Source organism: Nomascus leucogenys, chromosome 15 (assembly GCF_006542625.1).
Source record: "Nomascus leucogenys isolate Asia chromosome 15, Asia_NLE_v1, whole genome shotgun sequence".
NCBI classification, from domain to species: domain Eukaryota; kingdom Metazoa; phylum Chordata; class Mammalia; order Primates; family Hylobatidae; genus Nomascus; species Nomascus leucogenys.
The window spans coordinates 106,576,455-106,594,661 of NC_044395.1; the positions used below are offsets into that span (position 1 = coordinate 106,576,455).

The 18,207-nt window shown below is 50.7% G+C and overlaps 1 protein-coding gene across 1 annotated transcript; it reads left to right on the forward strand.

The window, feature by feature from the left end:
* The first annotated feature begins 126 nt into the window (after nucleotides 1-126).
* On the forward strand, nucleotides 127-6,871 carry ZNF408 (zinc finger protein 408). The gene is made up of 5 exons (XM_003278956.2): nucleotides 127-435; nucleotides 736-1,007; nucleotides 2,029-2,090; nucleotides 2,319-2,578; nucleotides 5,308-6,871. Exons 1-5 carry the CDS (start codon nucleotides 384-386, stop codon nucleotides 6,816-6,818), a joined length of 2,157 nt encoding a protein of 718 aa, XP_003279004.2. The 5' UTR covers nucleotides 127-383; the 3' UTR covers nucleotides 6,819-6,871.
* Nucleotides 6,872-18,207: the final 11,336 nt, after the last annotated feature.

An 18,207-nucleotide genomic window follows, 5' to 3' on the forward strand; every position in this document is an offset into this window, starting at 1 on the left:
CACCTCCAACCCACTTCCGGCTCCGAACATGGCCTTTCCAGGAGCCCCGCCCACTTCCTGCACATGCCCGCCTAAGTGCCTGCCCCGGGGAGGTAACAGCATAACAGTCCGACTCGTCACTCCCAAAAAGAGGTGGCTGGAACAATTAGTTCCGCTTTCCCAGCTAGTCGAATCACTGGTGCACCTCCGGAATCCGAGGTTCGCATTGCTCTCGGACAGAGTTTTGCCTCCCCAGTACTCCCAAGCTCCCAGTCCTGTGCACCAATGAGGTCCGACACTGAGGCTTCTTTCCTGAGAAAAAAATTTGGAAGTCCGTGACTGTTTCCTGGAGGAGCTGAGAAGACGACGCTCACTTCCGGCGTAGGGAGGCTTTCTGACCCGGAATGGAGGAGGCGGAGGAGCTGCTCTCGGAGGGGAAGAAGGCGCTGCAACTCGGTGAGTGACCTGCTATGTCCGCGACCCTCAACCTTGGCCCAGGTGGATCTGACGCTCTCTGGTCAGCTTTCCCCTCAGTCTCCTCTCCTCCCGATCCCAGGATCCTCCAGTGCCCTCAGAGTCGCTGGGGGCTTCTGAAGAGCCCTTGAGCGTCCTCAAACCTTTCAGGGCCCCCCTTAGAGCCCTCACCTGTCCCTCGGGCTCCGCAAGCCCAGCTGGACCTGCGGTTTCCTCCCACACCTTTCCCCACCTCCCACCTTCTTGGGCGGCTTCCCTCATCGTCTTCCCTTCTCCCTGCAGCCCGCGAGCCGCGCCTAGGCCTGGACTGGAACCCTTCCGGAGAAGGCTGTACCCGGGGCCTCAAAGACGTCCCACCCGGGCCGACCCGAGCCATTCTCGCTTTAAAGAGCCTTCCCCGGGGCTTGGCCCTTGGCCCCTCTCTCGCCAAGGAACAGCGCTTGGGGGTCTGGTGTGTCGGGGAGCCCCTGCAGCCCGGCCTGCTGTGGGGGCCGCTGGAAGAAGAGTCTGCCTCCAAGGAGAAGGTCGAGGGAGTAAAGCCACGGCAGGAGGAGGTATTGAAGGATAGAGCGACTTCTCTCCGCCCTTGAACATGTAGGGGAGGTTTGGACATTTCTAGACAGCTTTTCAATTTGAAGAAAGAGAGTATGTCAAGAGATAGGAGATAGTCTTGTCCCTTCTCTTCAGGACTGTCTCAGCAGCAGTAGTTAAAGAATCGAGGTTTGAAAAGTTGTTGAAAGCTGGAATCATACAGTGTCAGCAGTGAGTGAGGAAGGTCAAGAGCTAAGGTTTTTGGAATTAAGAAAGCATGGGATCAAATTCCAGCCTTGTCACCTAGCTGGTTAAATTACGTGCCGCATTTAATTCATCTGTGAAACAAAGCTGTGGCTCTCTTGCGATTATATGGAGGAGCTGATGAAATAGTGAAGATAAAAGGTTTCACTGCACAATACCATTTTATTTTATTTATTTTTCTTTTTTCTTAGACAGTCTTGCTTTGTCGCCCAGGCTGGAGTGCAGTGGCATGATCTCGCCTTACTGCAACCTCCACTTCCCAGGTTTAAGTGATTCTCCTGCCTCAGCCTCCCAAGTAGCTGGGGTTACAGGTGTGCACCACCACACCCAGCTAATTTTTGTATTTTTAGTAGAGACAGGGTTTCACCATGTTGGTGAGGCTGGTCTCAAACTCTTGGCCTCACATAATCCGCCTGCCTGGGCCTCCCAAAGTGCTGAGAGATTACAGGTGTGAGCCACTGTGCCTGGCCCAATAAATACCATTTTAAAAAGCTGGTGTTCCTTATTACTTTTTCTGTTTAGTACTCACTGGAAGACAGTAATGTGTTCAATTTAGTAATTCTCCATACCCTTGGGAGGGAGGTGAGGAGACAGACTTTTTGGTCCTTACTGAATGAATAATCAGACAGCACTGTCCTGTTAGAGGAGAACCAGAGGCTTCTAACCTTCCAGGAGTTTCACCTTAAATTTGTTCCAGGAAAGTTTCATCTAGTTTCTTTTTTTATTCCTACCTGACCCCCTCGAACACATTTGAGAAGGACTTTTGTTGGTTTATTTCAGAACCTGTCATTAGGCCCATGGGGAGACGTGTGTGCCTGTGAGCAGAGTTCTGGCTGGACTAGGTAAGTCAGAGGAGAGTGTGTCATGCATATTCGTTCCTTTGAGGTTTTCTGTTGTGGCTTGGGATGGAACCCGGCGCTGACTGTCATTCCCTATTCAGTGCTCTTTTGCAGTGAATGTTCCGAAGGCACAGCGTCCTTTAGGACCCAGACTGCTTGGGGACTGGGGCTTTCGGGGAAGCCCACTTGAATAGTGAGCATCTCCTAGCTGGCTGTTACTTTGCTTTGCAGCTTGGTGCAGTGGGGCAGGCTGGAGAGTGAGGGAAACGTGGCCCCAGTGCGGATCAGCGAGAGGCTCCATCTGCAAGTGTACCAGCTGGTGCTGCCAGGCTCTGAACTACTGCTGTGGCCCCGGCCTTCCTCTGAGGGCCCAATTCTCACCCAGCCCGGGCTGGACAAAGAGGCAGCTGTAGAAGTGGTGACAGAAGTGGAGTCTGCTGTAGAGCAGGAAGTGGCCTCCCCTGGGGAGGATGCAGCAGAACCTTGCACAGGTATGTGTCAAATAAATGCTGGTTCCCCAGCAATTTCCCCACCAAAACAACCTGTTGATAAGATAAAGCAGAGTTTATGGCTCATTGCAGTAAGGAAGGACACTATAGAGTCTTAGTAGCTTTTCAAAATCTGTTTTAAGGTGGATCTTTCAACATGGGATAGGAGGGTGGGGCTTGATTAGTATCTGGTAAGGATTATGACTGAATAGCTTAGGGTTGGTAGATACAGCAAGGCTAGAATTTTCAGGCAAAGGACAGTCTCAGACTATAAATTGTCATTCGTTGCTTTCTGTCGAAGAGCGGCGGGTCTGTTCTTTGGAGTAACAATATAGATATTTGCAACTTTTACCTTCCTAAGAGCTTCCTGGAATAGTAAGGAAGAGAGTAAGCTTTGTACGTACAGGGTTTCCAGCCTCCCATGTTTCTTCTCTCTGGTGTGGGGGTTCTTTTATATCACAGATGAGCTAAGGTGGAAAGGGGTTTTTTTTGTTTTGTTTTGTTGTTGTTGTTTTTTTTTTTTGAGATGGAGTCTCACTCTGTCGCCCAGGCTGGAGTGCAATGGCGTGGTCTCAGCTCGCTGCAACCTCTGCCTCCCAGGTTCAGGTGATTCTCCTGTCTCAGCCTCAGCTAATTTTTTTGTATTTTTAGTAGAGATGGGGTTTCACCATGTCAGCCAGGCTAGTCTCGAACTCCTGGCCTCAAGTGATCTGCCTGTCTCGGCCTCCCAAAGTGCTAGGATTACAGGTGTGAGCCACCGCGCCCAGCTGGAAGGGGGTCTTTTTTTTTTTTTTTTTTTTTGACCAGTGGGAGCACTTTTTATTTTGTTTTTAATTGATACATAATAATTGTACATTATTTGTGGGGTACAGAGGGAAGTTTCGATACATGTGTATAATGTATGATGATCAAATCATGGTGTTCAGCATATTCATCACCTCAGACACTCATCATTTCTTTGTGGTGAGAACATTCAGCCCCCTCTTTTCTAGTTATTTAGATATTTAGAAATATACACTATAATATCATTTACTAGAGTCACCCTATTGTGCTATAGAACACCAGAACTTACTCTCATCTAACTGTAATTTTGTACTCTTTTTTTTTCCTGAAGACCTGCCAGTTTTATTATTAATTTTTTTTTGCACACAAAACAATATTTTCTAAAAATACATACAAACAAAAAGATGCATATCAAACATATTAGGGAGGTTGCACATGGGAAGACGGGGAATAGAAATGGGGGGTAGGAATTAAACAAAATAAATGAGAGAGGGACTTTGTATGGATCAATGATAATAACTCAATCCTCTATTTGACAAAGAAGAAGGAGAAGGAAGAGGAAGAAAAGGAAAGTGGGATAAAGGATCAGAAAGGGAGGAAAATAGAAAAAATTAGAGTATGACTCCAGGGTAGACCTGTTTTGTTGTTGCTGGGTTGGTTGGTTGGTTTGTCTGTTACATTTTTCATATGTTTCGCCATGTTGGCCAGGCTGGTCTCGAACTCCTAGCCTCAAGTGATCAACCCTCGGCCTCCTAGAGTGCTGGGACTACAGGCGTGAGCCACCACGTCCAGCCCCCACATTGCGTATGGCCTCTGGTAGACCTTCCAGACGGGGCGGCCGGGCAGAGGCGCTCCCCACTTCCCAGATGGGGCGGCCAGGCAGAGGCGCTCCTCACTTCCCAGACAATGGGCGGCCGGGCACAGGTGCTCCTCACTTCCTAGACGGGGCGGCCGGGCAGAGGCGCTCCTCACTTCCCAGACGATGGGCGGCGGGGAAGAGGCGCTCCTCACTTCCCAGACGGGGCAGCCGGGCAGAGGCGCTCCTCACTTCCCAGACGGGGCGGCCGGGCAGAGACGCTCCTCACTTCCCAGACGATGGGGCGGCCGGGCAGAGGTGCTCCTCACATCCCAGACAATGGGTGGCTGGGCAGAGGTGCTCCTCATTCCCAGACGGGGCGGCCGGGCAGAGACGCTCCTCACATCCCAGACGGGACGGCCAGGCAGAGACGCTCCTCACTTCTTCCCAGATGGGGCGGATGGGCAGAGGCGCTCCTCACTTCTTCCCAGACGGGGCGGCCGGGCAGAGGCGCTCCTCACTTCCCAGACGGGGCGGCCGGGCAGAGGTGCTCCTCACTTCCCAGACGGGACAGCTGGGCAGAGACACTCCTCACTTCTTCCCAGACGGGGCGGCCGGGCAGAGGCGCTCCTCACATCCCAGACCATGGGCAGCCGGCAGAGGCGCTCCTCACATCCCAGACCATGGGCAGCCGGGCAGAGGCGCTCCTCACATCCCAGACGATGGGCGACCGGGCAGAGGCGCTCCTCACATCCCAGACGATGGGCGGCCGGGCAGAGGTGCTCCTCACTTCCCAGACGGGACGGCCGGGCAGAGGCGCTCCTCACTTCTGGAAGGGGGTCTTGAATCACATCCTAAATATGTGTCTCCAGGGGGCGAACAAGGGGATTCTTCATCTGGGATGGCCTTATTCTAGCGATTATCCAGATGGCCGGGACCCCATGGCTCTCAGGAGTGCTTCTCCAAAAGGCGCCTAAGGCTGGACAGGAAGATATATGGAGTGTGCACCCCATGCTCCAGGGAAGAGATTGGTATCATTGATCCCTCTAAGGCCCAGGGGCTGGGTGGGAGAAAACATCTGATCCTGTAATTCCCTGGTAACGCCATCTGCATTGAAGCTCCCTAACCCCAGCACCCCATCCTTGCCTTGCAGATCCTGGTTCCCAGTCACCCTCTGGCATCCAAGCAGAGAGTATGGTGAGCCCTGGACTTAAGTTCCCAACCCAGGACCGACTTTCCAAGGATAGCCAGTCACTTGGCCCATTGCTTCAGGATGGCGATGTGGATGAGGAATACCCACCCCAGGCACAGATGCCACCTGAACTTCAGAGCAACTTGGCTACCCAGCAGGACCCAGGTGGCAGTGGAGCCAGTTTCTCATCTTCTGCCAGGGGCACCCAGCTGCGTGGCTACCTGGCCAAGAAGTTACACAGCCCCAGTGATCAGTGCCCACCCAGAGCAAAGACCCCAGAGCCTGGAGCCCAGCAGCCTGGCTTCCCTACACTCTCGCGGAGCCCTCCTGGCCCAGCAGAAACCTCCCCAAAGCAGGGGCGACGGTACCGGTGTGGAGAGTGTGGCAAGGCATTCCTGCAGCTGTGCCACCTAAAGAAGCATGCATTTGTGCACACAGGCCACAAGCCCTTTCTTTGCACTGAGTGTGGCAAGAGCTATAGCTCAGAGGAGAGCTTCAAAGCCCATATGCTGGGCCACCGTGGGGTGCGGCCCTTCCCCTGCCCACAATGCGACAAGGCCTATGGCACCCAGCGAGACCTCAAAGAGCACCAGGTGGTACATTCAGGTGCCCGGCCCTTTGCTTGTGACCAGTGTGGCAAGGCCTTTGCCCGCCGGCCCTCCCTGCGGCTGCATCGCAAGACCCACCAGGTGCCAGCTGCCCCTGCCCCTTGCCCGTGCCCTGTGTGTGGGCGGCCCCTGGCCAACCAGGGCTCCCTGCGGAACCATATGAGGCTCCATACAGGAGAAAAGCCCTTCCTGTGCCCGCACTGTGGCCGGGCGTTCCGTCAGCGGGGCAACCTGCGTGGGCATTTGCGGCTCCACACTGGGGAGCGTCCTTACCGCTGCCCACACTGTGCCGATGCCTTCCCCCAGCTGCCTGAACTGCGGCGCCATCTCATCTCACACACCGGGGAGGCCCACTTGTGCCCGGTGTGTGGCAAGGCCCTCCGAGACCCACACACGCTCCGAGCTCACGAGCGCCTGCACTCCGGAGAGAGGCCCTTTCCCTGTCCCCAGTGTGGCCGTGCCTACACGCTGGCCACCAAGCTGCGGCGCCACCTCAAATCTCACTTGGAGGACAAGCCCTACCGCTGCCCCACCTGTGGTATGGGCTACACCCTCCCGCAGAGCCTCAGGCGGCACCAGCTTAGTCACCGGCCCGAGGCACCCTGCAGCCCACCCTCTGTGCCTTCTGCTGCTTCTGAGCCCACCGTGGTGCTGCTGCAGGCTGAGCCACAACCGCCGGACACACACACACAGGAGGAAGTCTCCCCCACCAGGGATGTTGTTGAGGTCACCATTTCAGAAAGCCAGGAGAAGTGCTTTGTGGTGCCAGAGGAGCCGGGTGCCACCCCCAGCCTGGTGCTAATCCATAAGGACATGGGCCTCGGCGCCTGGGCAGAGGTGGTGGAGGTGGAGATGGGCACCTGACAGCTTTGCCTTTTGCTGACACAGCTCCATAAAGACGCGTGCTTTCTCACTGCTGTGTGTCTGCATCTTCTTTCTTGGGGTTGCCTAGTAGGGATTAGAGTCTACTATGAGAGACAGATCAAGGACTTCCCTTCCTGCTTAAGAACCACCAAATCGTGTTCCAAGCCTACTAGGTCAAACCTCTGAAGTCGAGATGTTTGAATTGACATCCAGTAGAGCTTGTTCTGCCTCCTTCCCTAGGAACGTCACAGGGTGCTTATTGTTTAAGTGCTGCTGAAGGGCTCAGTGAGGCAGTGGTCGTTGGCAGCACTACTGCTGACTGGGTGCTTAGTGCTGGGATGGTCACACCCATGGAGCTCGTTGAGGGACAGGCACTTCGGTTTGGAAGCAAATTGAATGGCTTTTAAGACTGAACACCGGGCCGGGCGCGGTGGCTCACGCCTGTAATCCCAGCACTTTGGGAGGCCGAGACGGGCGGATCATGAGGTCAGGGGATCGAGACCATCCTGGCTAACACCGTGAAACCCCGTCTCTACTAAAAATAGAAAAAAAGTAGCCATGCATGGTGGCGAGTGCCTGTAGTCCCAGCTACTCAGGAGGCTGAGGCAGGAGAATGTCGTGAACCTGGGAGGCGGAGCTTGCAGTGAGCCGAGATCGCGCCACTGCACTCCAGCCTGGGCGACAAGAGCAAGACTCCATCTCAAAAAAAAAAAAAAAAAAAACAAAACAGACTGAACACCTTGGGAGGTGGCTAGGACCAGATCTGTGCCCCTCTGTGTGCCTGGTCTAAAGGCAGCCCTGTTCAGGGAAGGACATGTGTTTTGCATTTACTGTGACCTGCACTGTGCTAGGCACTGGGACACAGCTATGAACATGACAGAGGCAGTACCCTTTGCTGATCCACCCATGCTGGGGGCAGGGAGGCAGAAATCATTGGATGAAAGTTTAAAGGGGCATAGCCGGGTACTGTGAACTTGTTTAATGGGGCAATTTAATGTGGTCTGGGGTGCCAGGGAAGATGTCCCCAAGAATAGTAACGTTCAGCCCTTCCTGTGGGCTCGTGCTTTATAAACCCTCATAGCAACCCTGTGAGGTAGGACTAGTGTTTTTTTCCCACAGATCAGGAAACTGAAGAGCAAAGAGCTTTAAGTATCCTGCCCAAGGTCCCAGTGCTACAAGTGGGTTGAGATCCCAGCCTGCAAAACCTCGCGCTGGAGTCAGGCTCTTCACTGCTGCACTGTCCTGCCCCGTGTTTCAGCTGTGGCTCGATGGATGGGGAGGTGCTGAAAGACTGGTAGGTCTGAGCTACTGGGACCAACATGGCTGGGCAGGGGAAAGACGCAGAGGGAGGAGGGCCAGATCACACAGGACCGTGGCTCAGGAGTTTGGACTTTATTTTCAGGACATCGAGGAGCACTTTGAAGGGTTTTGAACAGGGGAATAACAGGATCAAAATTGTGTTTGAAAAGACAACTAGGAAATGGATTGGAGAGCAAAACGAAGTTGTGGCGAAGTCAATTAGGAGTCTGTGGGGTGCCTGGGAATGGGGTGGTAGCTGTGGAAATGCAGAGAAATGGAATCATCCACCCAGCGTATATTTACTGAGTGCTTCCTGAATGCAAGTTGTTAGGGATGTAGCAGTGACTGTGTTCACATTAGCTCACCTAGCATGGAAAATGACGAATGCATGTCAGATGGCGGTAAAAGTGTTAAGCGTATTAAGAGTAATGCAGGGTGGCTGGGCACGGTGGCTCATGCCTGTAATCCCAGCACTCTGGAAGGCCAAGGTGTGAGGATCACTTGAGCCCAGGAGTTCGAGACCAGCCTGGGCAACATAGCCGGGAGTGGTGACACGCACCTGTGGTCCCAGCTTCTCAGGAGGCTCATGGAGGAGGATTGCCTGAGCCCAGGAGGTCGAGGCTACAGTGAGCTATGATCAAGCCACTGCACTGGAGCCGGGGTGACAAAGAAAGGGAATGGGATTTACAGAAGGTGGTCATCAAAGGCCTCTAAGAGAAAGGCTTAAGCAGAGACCTGAATAATGGAGAGGAGGATGTCGGGGAGGAGCTGGATTCTGAGCAGGGCACAGTGAGGACAAGCCGAGTGTAGACAGCAGGAGTGGGGAGACCAAGACGGCGTGGAAGGAGATGAGGTCAGAGAGGTGCCATGGAGGCTGGGGTTAGGGCTGTGGGTGGGTGGCTATGTGCTCCAGGAGGCACAAGCAACACGATTCAAAGACAGTGGAAAAGAGAGAGGTCTGACTCAAGGTTTCTTTTTTTGTTTTTTTAATTTTATTTTGAGATAGAGTTTTTCTCTGTCTCCCAGGCTGGAGTGAAGTGGTGTGATCTTGGCTCACTGCAACCTCCCTCCCCCAGGTTCAAGCGATTCTCCTGCCTCAGCTTCTTGAGTAGCTGGGATTATAGGTGCCTGCCACCAGGCCCCCCAGCTAATTTTTGTATTTTTAGTTGAGATGGTTTCACCATGCTGGCCAGGCTGGTCTCAAACTCCTAACCTCAGGTGATCCACCCACCTCGGCCTCCCACAGTACTAGGATTACAGGCGTGAACCACAGCGCCTAGCCTCAGGTTTCTAAAGTAAGTAAGTAGGCAACGGTGGGACCCGGGACAATTATGATTTGGATTTGGGATGAGTTCTGAGTTTGAACTCATCCCAAAGGGGGTCAGCAAAGGGGGTCTTGGGATGTAAATGAAACCTCACGTGTAGCAGCCCTCAGAGAGAATGGATGATAAATGTTTCTGTCAGACCTTTAAAGGTGTCAGACTTGGCCAGGCGCAGTGGCTCACACCTGTAATTCCAGCACTTTGGGAGGCCAAGGCAGGAGGATTGCTTGAGCTCAGGAGTTGGAGACCAGCCTGGCCAACATAGCGAAACCCTGGCTCTATTAAAAATACAAAAATTAGCTGGGTGTGTTGGCATGTGCCTGTGATCCCAGCTGCTCGGGAGGCTGAGGCCCAAGAATCACTTGAACCCGGGGAGGTGGAGGCTATAGTGAGCCAAGATCGCACCATTGCACTCCAGCCTGGGCAACAGAGTGAGACTCTTTCTCAAAAAAAAAAAAAAAAAAAAAAAGGCTGGGTGCGGTGGCTCACGCCTGTAATCCCAGCACTTTGGGAGGCCAAGGTGGGCAGATCACGAAGTCAGGAGATCAAGACCATCCTGGCTAACTCGGTGAAACCCTGTCTCTACTAAAAATACAAAAACTTAGCCGGGCGTGGTGGCGGGTGCCTGTAGTCCCAGCTACTTGGGAGGCTGAGGCAGGAGAATGGTGTGAACCCCAGAGGTGGAGCTTGCAGTGAGCCAAGATTGTGCCACTGCACTCCAGCCTCGGTGACAGTGAGGAGGAAAAAAAATTTCCATCTTAAAGGTGTGAGATTCAGACTCTCAGTTAATCTTTTCTAGATCTGGACAAGGGAGGGCTCAGAGAAAGCCTGGCTGCATCCATGGAGTGTTTTTTTGTTTGTTTGTTTTTGTTTTTGTTTGAGATGGAGTCTCGCTCTGTCGCCCAGGCTGGAGTGCAGTGGTGCGATCTCAGCTCACTGCAAGCTCTGCCTCCCAAGTTCGCGCCATTCTCCTGCCTCAGCCTCCCCAGCAGCTGGGACTACAGGCGCCCACCGCCATGCCTGGCTAATTTTTTGCATTTTTAGTAGAGACAGGGTGTCACCATGTTGGCCAGGATGTTCTTCAACTCCTGATCTCAAGTGATCCGCCCTCCTCAGCCTCCCAAAGTACTGGGATTACTGTGCCTGGCTCTCCTCAGTTTTCTCTGCAGATGCCAATCTCCCCGACACAAGACAGTTTTTCAGCTATTCTTGTATTTCCAGCCCTTCTGAATAGCCATCTTGAAATATATCAAAGAAGTATATTTTGGGGTGAAATATTTTGGTTTCCTTCAATACAGAGAGGAGGGAGGAAGACCAGGGCCAGGGTGGTCAAGCGCTTCAGGTTCAGTGACAGGAGGTAGGCTTATGAAGGGACACTAAAAATCACCCAACGAAAGAGAAAAACCTACAAAATGCGTGCCATTGAAGCTGATGGAAAAGTTTCAACAAGGGGGATGTGGTCAGCAATGTCCATTGCTATTGGGAGAGTTGAGGTTTGTGGAAGTCACTGGCAAGCTGAGGGAGAGCTAGAGGAAGCCAGATGGGATTGCCTTGAGGAGGGGCGGGAGGCAAGAGAGATGGAAAAAATAGACTTGCTTGTTTTATGCCTCTACTGCCTACAAAATAGGAATTGTGGTCCCTGTCTTACAGATAAAGAAACTAAGGCAGAAGGGCATGGTGTCTCATGCCTGTAATCCCAGCACTTTGGGAGGCTGAGGCAGGTGGATCACCTGAGGTCGGGAGTTCAAGACCAGCCTGACTAACACAGAGAAACCCTGTCTCTTCTCAAAATACAAAATTAGCCGGGCGTGGTGGCGCATGCCTGAAATCCCAGCTACTTGGGAGGCTGAGGCAGGAGAATCGCTTGAACCCGGGAGGCAGAGCTTGCAGCGAGGCAAGATTGCGCCACTGCACTGCAGCCTGTGCCAAAAGAGCGAAATTCCGTCTCAAAAAAAAAAGAAAGAAAGAAAGAAACTAAGGCTCAGAGAGGACGCCAAGATCACACCATCGGTAAGAGGCAAAGCCAGGATTCTTCTTCTTTTTTTTTTTTTTGAGACAGAATCTCACTCTGTTGCCTGAACTGCAGTGGTGCGATCTCGGCTCACACTACTCTGCTAACTTTATCTCCTCCTCCTGCATTCAAGCGGTTCTCCTGCCTCAGCCTCCCAAGTAGCTGGGATTACAGGTGTGTGCCAACATGCCCGGCTAATTTTTGTAGTTTTAGTAGAGATGGAGTTTTGCCATGTCGGCCAGGCTGGTCTCAAACCCCTGACCTCAAGTGATCCACCTGCCTCAGCCTCCCAAAGTGCTGGGATTATAGGCATGAGCCACCGTGCCCGGCCAAAAGCCAGGATTCTAATGTGGGTGGTTTTCTGACTTCCCAGCACTTGACCACGATGTCACCGGCAGCCCCGTGCCTCCTGGTTTGCCACTGACATTAACCCAGTTGCCTGCCCAATCTGAAAAACTTCTTGGCAAAGCATAAACCTAAAATTGTCCAAGGGGCGGGAGGACAGCAGGAAATCGTGGTGATCTGTGAAGAGAAAGGCCACACTGTCCAAAGCCTGAGAAACAGCTGCTAAGATTAGTTTTGAGTCAGCCTACCCTGTGACTTGGAACCTGCTCGACTTCTTTTCCAGCTCCTGACTCAGGCAGGCCCACTTCAACTCAGGGGACTGCTCAGCAGTGTCTGCCTAGCATTTTAGGCATCCTGGGGACACGCTCCTTGCTTGAAATTGAACTCTGCAGGAACTGGGGATGCTTTGTGCTGTCCGGGAGGCCTGTTGACACCCCACAGCACCCCCAGACCAACAGCTGAGATGCCCACACTCTCTTTCCACATTCCCCACACAGATGGAGAATTTTTCCTCCATTAAAGCCGGCCCTGGTACATGGTACATGCAGCAGGGTCAGAACAGAGCCAACAGATTGGAAGCCAGGTGATTCGGGAGTCTCTGCTCTGGCGACACGCATGACTCAACTGAGAATGGGCGTTACACGGCATCTCCCAAGCTCCTCATGTTAACAGTTACCCATGAGAAAACAGAGGCCGCAACACAAATCACTTACCAGGGTCAAAAGACCAGTCAGTGGCAGAACCAGGACAGAATTCCGGCCTTCTGATTCCTAATTTAGTGTTCTTCCAGCTCAAATAAAAGGCAGGCCATTCTTGGAAAGACTAATCACTGGAATATTTTTTTTCACTGAGAAAATATTTTCGGAATTTCAAGGCTACAGTGAGCTATGATTATACCACTGCATTCTAGCCTGGGCAACACAGCAAGACCGTGTCTGAAAAAATATATATATATATTTTTCCCTCTGATTTCAATATAATTTTCATTTTATTTATTTTTATTTATTTATTTTTTGAGATGAATTTTTTTTTTTTGAGATGGAGTCTTGCTCTATCGCCCAGGCTAAAGTGCAGTGGCACTGTCTCAGTTCACTGCAACCTCTGCCTCCTGGGTTCAAGCAATTCTCCTGCCTCAGCCTCCTGAGTAGCTGAGATTACAGGTACCTGCCACCACGCCCGGCTAATTTTTGTATTTTTAGTAGTGACGAGGTTTTACCATGTTGACCAGGCTGGTCTCGAACTCCTGAACTCAGGTGATCCACCCAGCTTGGCCTCCCAAAGTGCTGGGATTACAGGGGTGAGCCACCATGCCCCGACTGTTTTTTGTGTTCTTAGTAGACATAAGGTTTCACCATGTTGGCCAGGCTGGTTTTGAACTTCTGTCCTCAAGTGATCCACCTGCTTCAGCCTCCCAAAGTGTTAGGATTACAGGTGTGAGCCACCATGCCTGGTCTATTTATTTATTTATTTATTTATTTAATTATTATTATTTTTGAGACCGCCTCACTCTGTCACCCAGGATGGAGTGCAGTGGCATGATCTTGGCACACTGCAACCTCTGCCTCCCGGGTTCAAGGGATTCTCGTGCCTCAGCCTCCCAGTAGCTGTGACTATAGGCATGCGCCACCATGCCCAGCTAATTTTTTGTATTTTAGTAGAGACGGGGTTTCACCATGTTGCCCAGGATGGTCTTGAACTCCTGAGCTCAGGTGATCTGCCCGCCTTGGCCTCCCAAAGTGCTGGGATTACAGGCGTGAGCCACTGCGCCTGACCACATATAATTTTTATTAATTATAATGTTGCAAGTCCCTTTATTCCACACCTCTCCTCTCCTTCACTCCTGATAGGTCATTTTTAATGATTTGATGTATATACCGAATTTGGATGCTTCTTGCTATAGGGCAAAGATGCTAATAAGATGTGGCTGGAGGCTTTTCACAGATGCACGTCAATCCAGGCGGTGTCTATAGCTGCTGAACCCAAAATCAGAAAGCGAGGGCTATCAAAGCTCTTCTGTCCTGATTTGCAACTTTAGTAGCGCAAGAAAAAAAATCTTAGAATAAAAAATGGGTACCGTTCAGAGACCTTTAGAGATTGCAAGGCATCACAGATCATAAAGAGCTCCATCTCTAGACGTGTTCAGGAGTGGGTTGCGGCTTTGACCTTGACTAGCTGTATCAACTTGGACAAGTCACTTCGCTTCCCTGTGCCTCAGTTTCCTCATCCATAAAATGGGGATAAGTATAGTACCTACCTCGTAAGTCCTGCCTACCTGGCACATGGTAAGCAATTACTAAATTGTAGGCCTAGTCCCTATAATCCCAGCACTTTTGGAGAACAAGGTAGGGGAATCACTTGAAGCCAGGAGTTCTAGACCAGCCTGGCCAACATAGTGAGACTGTGTTTCTATAAAATAAAAAAAAATTAGCCAAGCATGGTGGTGCATGCCTGTAGTCCCGGCTACTTGGGAGTCTGAGTCAGGAGGATTGCTTGAGCCCAGGAGTTCAAGGTTGTAGTAAGCTATGATTGCACCACTGCACTCCAGCCTGGTGACAGAGCATGACCCTGTCTCTAAAAGTATAAAATTAGGCCAGGCACAGTGGATGATGCCTGTAATTCCAACACTTTGGGAGGCCAAGGCAGGTAGATCACTTTGAGCTCAGCAGTTCGAGACCAGCCTGGGCAACAAGGCGAAATCCTGTCTCTACTAAAATTACAAAAATTAGCCAGGAGAGGTGGTACACGCCTGTAATCCCAGTTACTGGGGAAGCTGAGGCAGGAGAATTGCTTGAACCCAGGAGGCAGAGGTTGCAGTGAGCCAAGATCGTGCCATTGCACTGCAGCCTGGGAGACAGAGCGAGACTCGATCTCAATAAATAAATTAATTAATTAATAAACAAGTTGGGCATGGTGGCACGTGCCTGTAGTCCAAGCTACTCAGGAGGCTGAGGTGGGAGGATCACTTGAGCCAGGAGTTCAAGGCTGCAGTGAGCTATGATCATGCCACCACACTCCAGCCTGCTGTATGTACTCCAGCCTGGGCAACAGAGTGACACCCTGTCTCAAAGTAAAGTAAAATAAAAATTAAAAAACAAATTACTAAATTGTACTTAACAGTATTGTCATCAGTCTTCCTAAATAGGAAGACAAGCAAAATTAAGGCACTTAACATGTGTCCTTAGGTATAGTTGTTTGGGGCAGGCCAGCATCACCCACAGTAGTTCTGTACTGTAGGTGCGTGTTCTCTGGGTCAACTTGATGGCCCAGTGAGGCCGTACTCTACCAGAATGTCAGGGGACAAGGCTTGTGAGAGGCGAAAGTGTTGGTCTGAAGCAGGAGTCTGGGTTTCCATCCTAGCTCTACCACCAATTCTGTATGACCGTGCCCCCTCCATTTCCTCCATGACCACATAGAGACATGGGGCAGTTGGATGAAATCAGTGGTTCCCAGTCTTGGCTCTATCATGGAACCGTTTGCTAACTTCTTTTTTTCTCTTATGGATCCCATATTTTAAAAGATTTTTGCCAAATAGAAATTGACTTATACTTTTCCAAGCTGGAGTGCGGTGGCATGATTTCAGCTCACTGCAACCTCTGCCTCCCGGGTTCAAGTGATTCTCCTGCCTCAGCCTCCTGAGTAGCTGGGATTATAGGTGCTCACCAGGCCCGGCTAATTTTTTTGTATCTTTAGTAGAGGCAGAATTTCACCATGTTGGCCAGGCTGATTTCAAACTCCTGACCTCAAGTGATCTGCTCACCTCAGCCTCCCAAAGTGCTGGGATTACAGGCGTGAGTCACTGTGCCCGGCCGCTTACTCACATTTTCTAGTCAAAATAGAAAACTGCTTAAGTCACTGTCTGCAGAAGAGCAAAAAAAAAGAAATAAAAAATTGAAAACTGCTGATCAGATTGAGAAAAACATAAGATTATTAACCACCTAAAGAGAAAAAATTTCAGTCGAAAGGGAAAAAAATTCATTTTTGTCTTAATAAGGCAAATTCACAATTTTTGAGGTTTTAACAAAATATATGCAGAAAGACAAGGCCACCCTGTAGAATGTGCACACAGCCCTAGGCTTGGAAATGGCTGGATTTAATAATATCTGGTCTTTCTTTGAGCCCTGAAATTCTCTAACACTATGTCTTGGAACATAATTTTACTGTTTTCAGTGGTTATAGAGATTTGCTTTACAATTTAGCATTGGTCTTTACCCATGATTTTGTTTGATGCCAACTTGTTGGGCAGGAATGCACCCCCTGCCCCCCGCTTTGTTATGGTCTTGCTCCTAGAGGGCAAGAATATCTGCTTTAAGGCCGGGCATGGTGGCTCACGCCTGTAATCTCAGCACTTTGAGGGGCCAAGGCAGGCAGATCACCTGAGGTCAAGAGTTTGAGACCAGCCTGGCCAGCATGGTGACATCCTGTCTCTACTAAAAATACAAAAATTAGCTGGGTGTGGTGGCACACACCTGTAATCCCAGCTATTTGGGAGGCCGAAACAGGACAACTGCTTGAACCCGGGAGGTGGAGGTTGCAGTGGGCTGAGATTGCGCCACTGCACTCCAGCCTGGGAAACAGAGCAAGATTCTGTCTCTCACACACAAAATATATACATGTCTGCTTTAAAGTATGCAGGCACGTGTTTGTGCTGAAAGGCAGGAATGCCAAACTTGGCTGCATGGTATCAACTAGGGCCCGCAGAGTTCCAAGGAGAACGAACAGTTGGTTCCTGGAGGTTGGGGGCTCGTATCAGACCCTGAAGACTAAGCATGTGCTGGGTCCATTGTGGTCCTGCACCCATGGTGGTGCACTAAACACCTAACCTATATTTAAGTGTTTTTGTTTGTCCAAAAAATGTCTTTTTTTTTTTTTTTTGGAGTCAGAGTCTTGCTCTGTCGCCCAGGCTGGAGTGCAGTGACACGATCTCAGCTCACTGCAGCCTCCGCCTCCCGGGTTCAAGCGATTCTCCTGTCTCGGCCTCCCAAATAGCTGAGATTATAGGCACGCACCACCACGCCCAGCTAATTTTTGTACTTTTTGTAGAGATGAGGTGTCTCCATGGTGGCCAGGTTGGTCTTGAACTCCTGTCATCAAGTGATCCACCTGCCTCGGCCTCCCAAAGTGGTGGAATTGCAGGCATGAGCCACAGCACCCGGCCTGCCTTGTCCCTTCTTAAAATGAGTTGTCCATTTGTAAGCTGCTGATTTCTTTGGGACATTGTCTCCATAAACTTTTCATAAAGCATCAGTGATTTCATCATTCTTCCACCCAAGCTTCACTGTAAATTTGCTGTTTGTTCTTGCAGAATTCATTTAGCTCTGATAAGGGCTCGCTTCAAACTGATGTCTTATCCTTTTTAGTGCCTCAAACTACATCCTGTTCACTCATGTTATAGCAAGTTAGGATGAGTTTATTTTGGGGCACAAAAATTTTTTTAAATCCATGCAGTTTTTTCATAATACACATTTTCCATGAACTTTTTGAAGACCCCTTGTAGATGTCTGTTGTTTAAACCACCCAGTTTACAGTAATTTTTTTTTTTGAGATGAAGTCTTGCTCTATCACCCAGGCTGGAGTGCATTGGCGCAACCTCTGCCTCCTGGGTTCAAGCAATTTTTCTGTCTCAGTCTCCCGAGTAGCTGGGATTACAGGCGCGTGCCACCATGCCTAGCTAATTTATGTGTTTTTAGTAGAGACGGGGGTTTCACTATGTTGGCCAGGCTGGTCTTGAACTCCTGACCTTGTGATCGGCCTGCCTTGGCCTCCCAAAGTATTGGGATTATAGGCGTGAGCCACTGTACCCGGCCTATAGTAATTTTATAGCAGCCCAGGCTAAGATGGCCATTTCTGGGTATAAAAATGTCATATACTGAGCAGGCCTGCAACTGTGAGTAAAAGTCTGCAAAGAGGCCGGTCAGTGGCTCATACCTGTAATCCCAGCACTTTGGGGGGCCGAGGCAGGTGGATCACCTGAGGTCAGCAGTTTGAGAACAGCCTGACCAACAAACATGGTGAAACCCCATCTCTACTAAAAACACAAAATTAGCTGGGCGTGGTGGCGCATGCTTGTAATCCCAGCTACTTGGAAGGCTGAGGCAGGAGAATCACTTGTACTCAGGAGGCAGAGGTTGCAGTGAGCCGAGATCGCGCCACTGCACTCCTTTATGGGTGACAGAGCAAGACTCCATCTCAAAAAAAACAAAACAAAACAAAACAAAACAAACAAAAACCCAACAGGTAGGTCGCAGTGGCTCACTGCCTGTAATCCCCACTTTGGGAGGCTAAAGTGGGCAGATCACCTGAGGTCAGGAGTTCAAGACCAGCCCGGGCAACATGGTGAAACTCTGTCTCTACAAAAATACAAAAATTAGCCGGGCATGATGGCGGGTGCCCGTAGTTCCAGCTATTCGGGAGG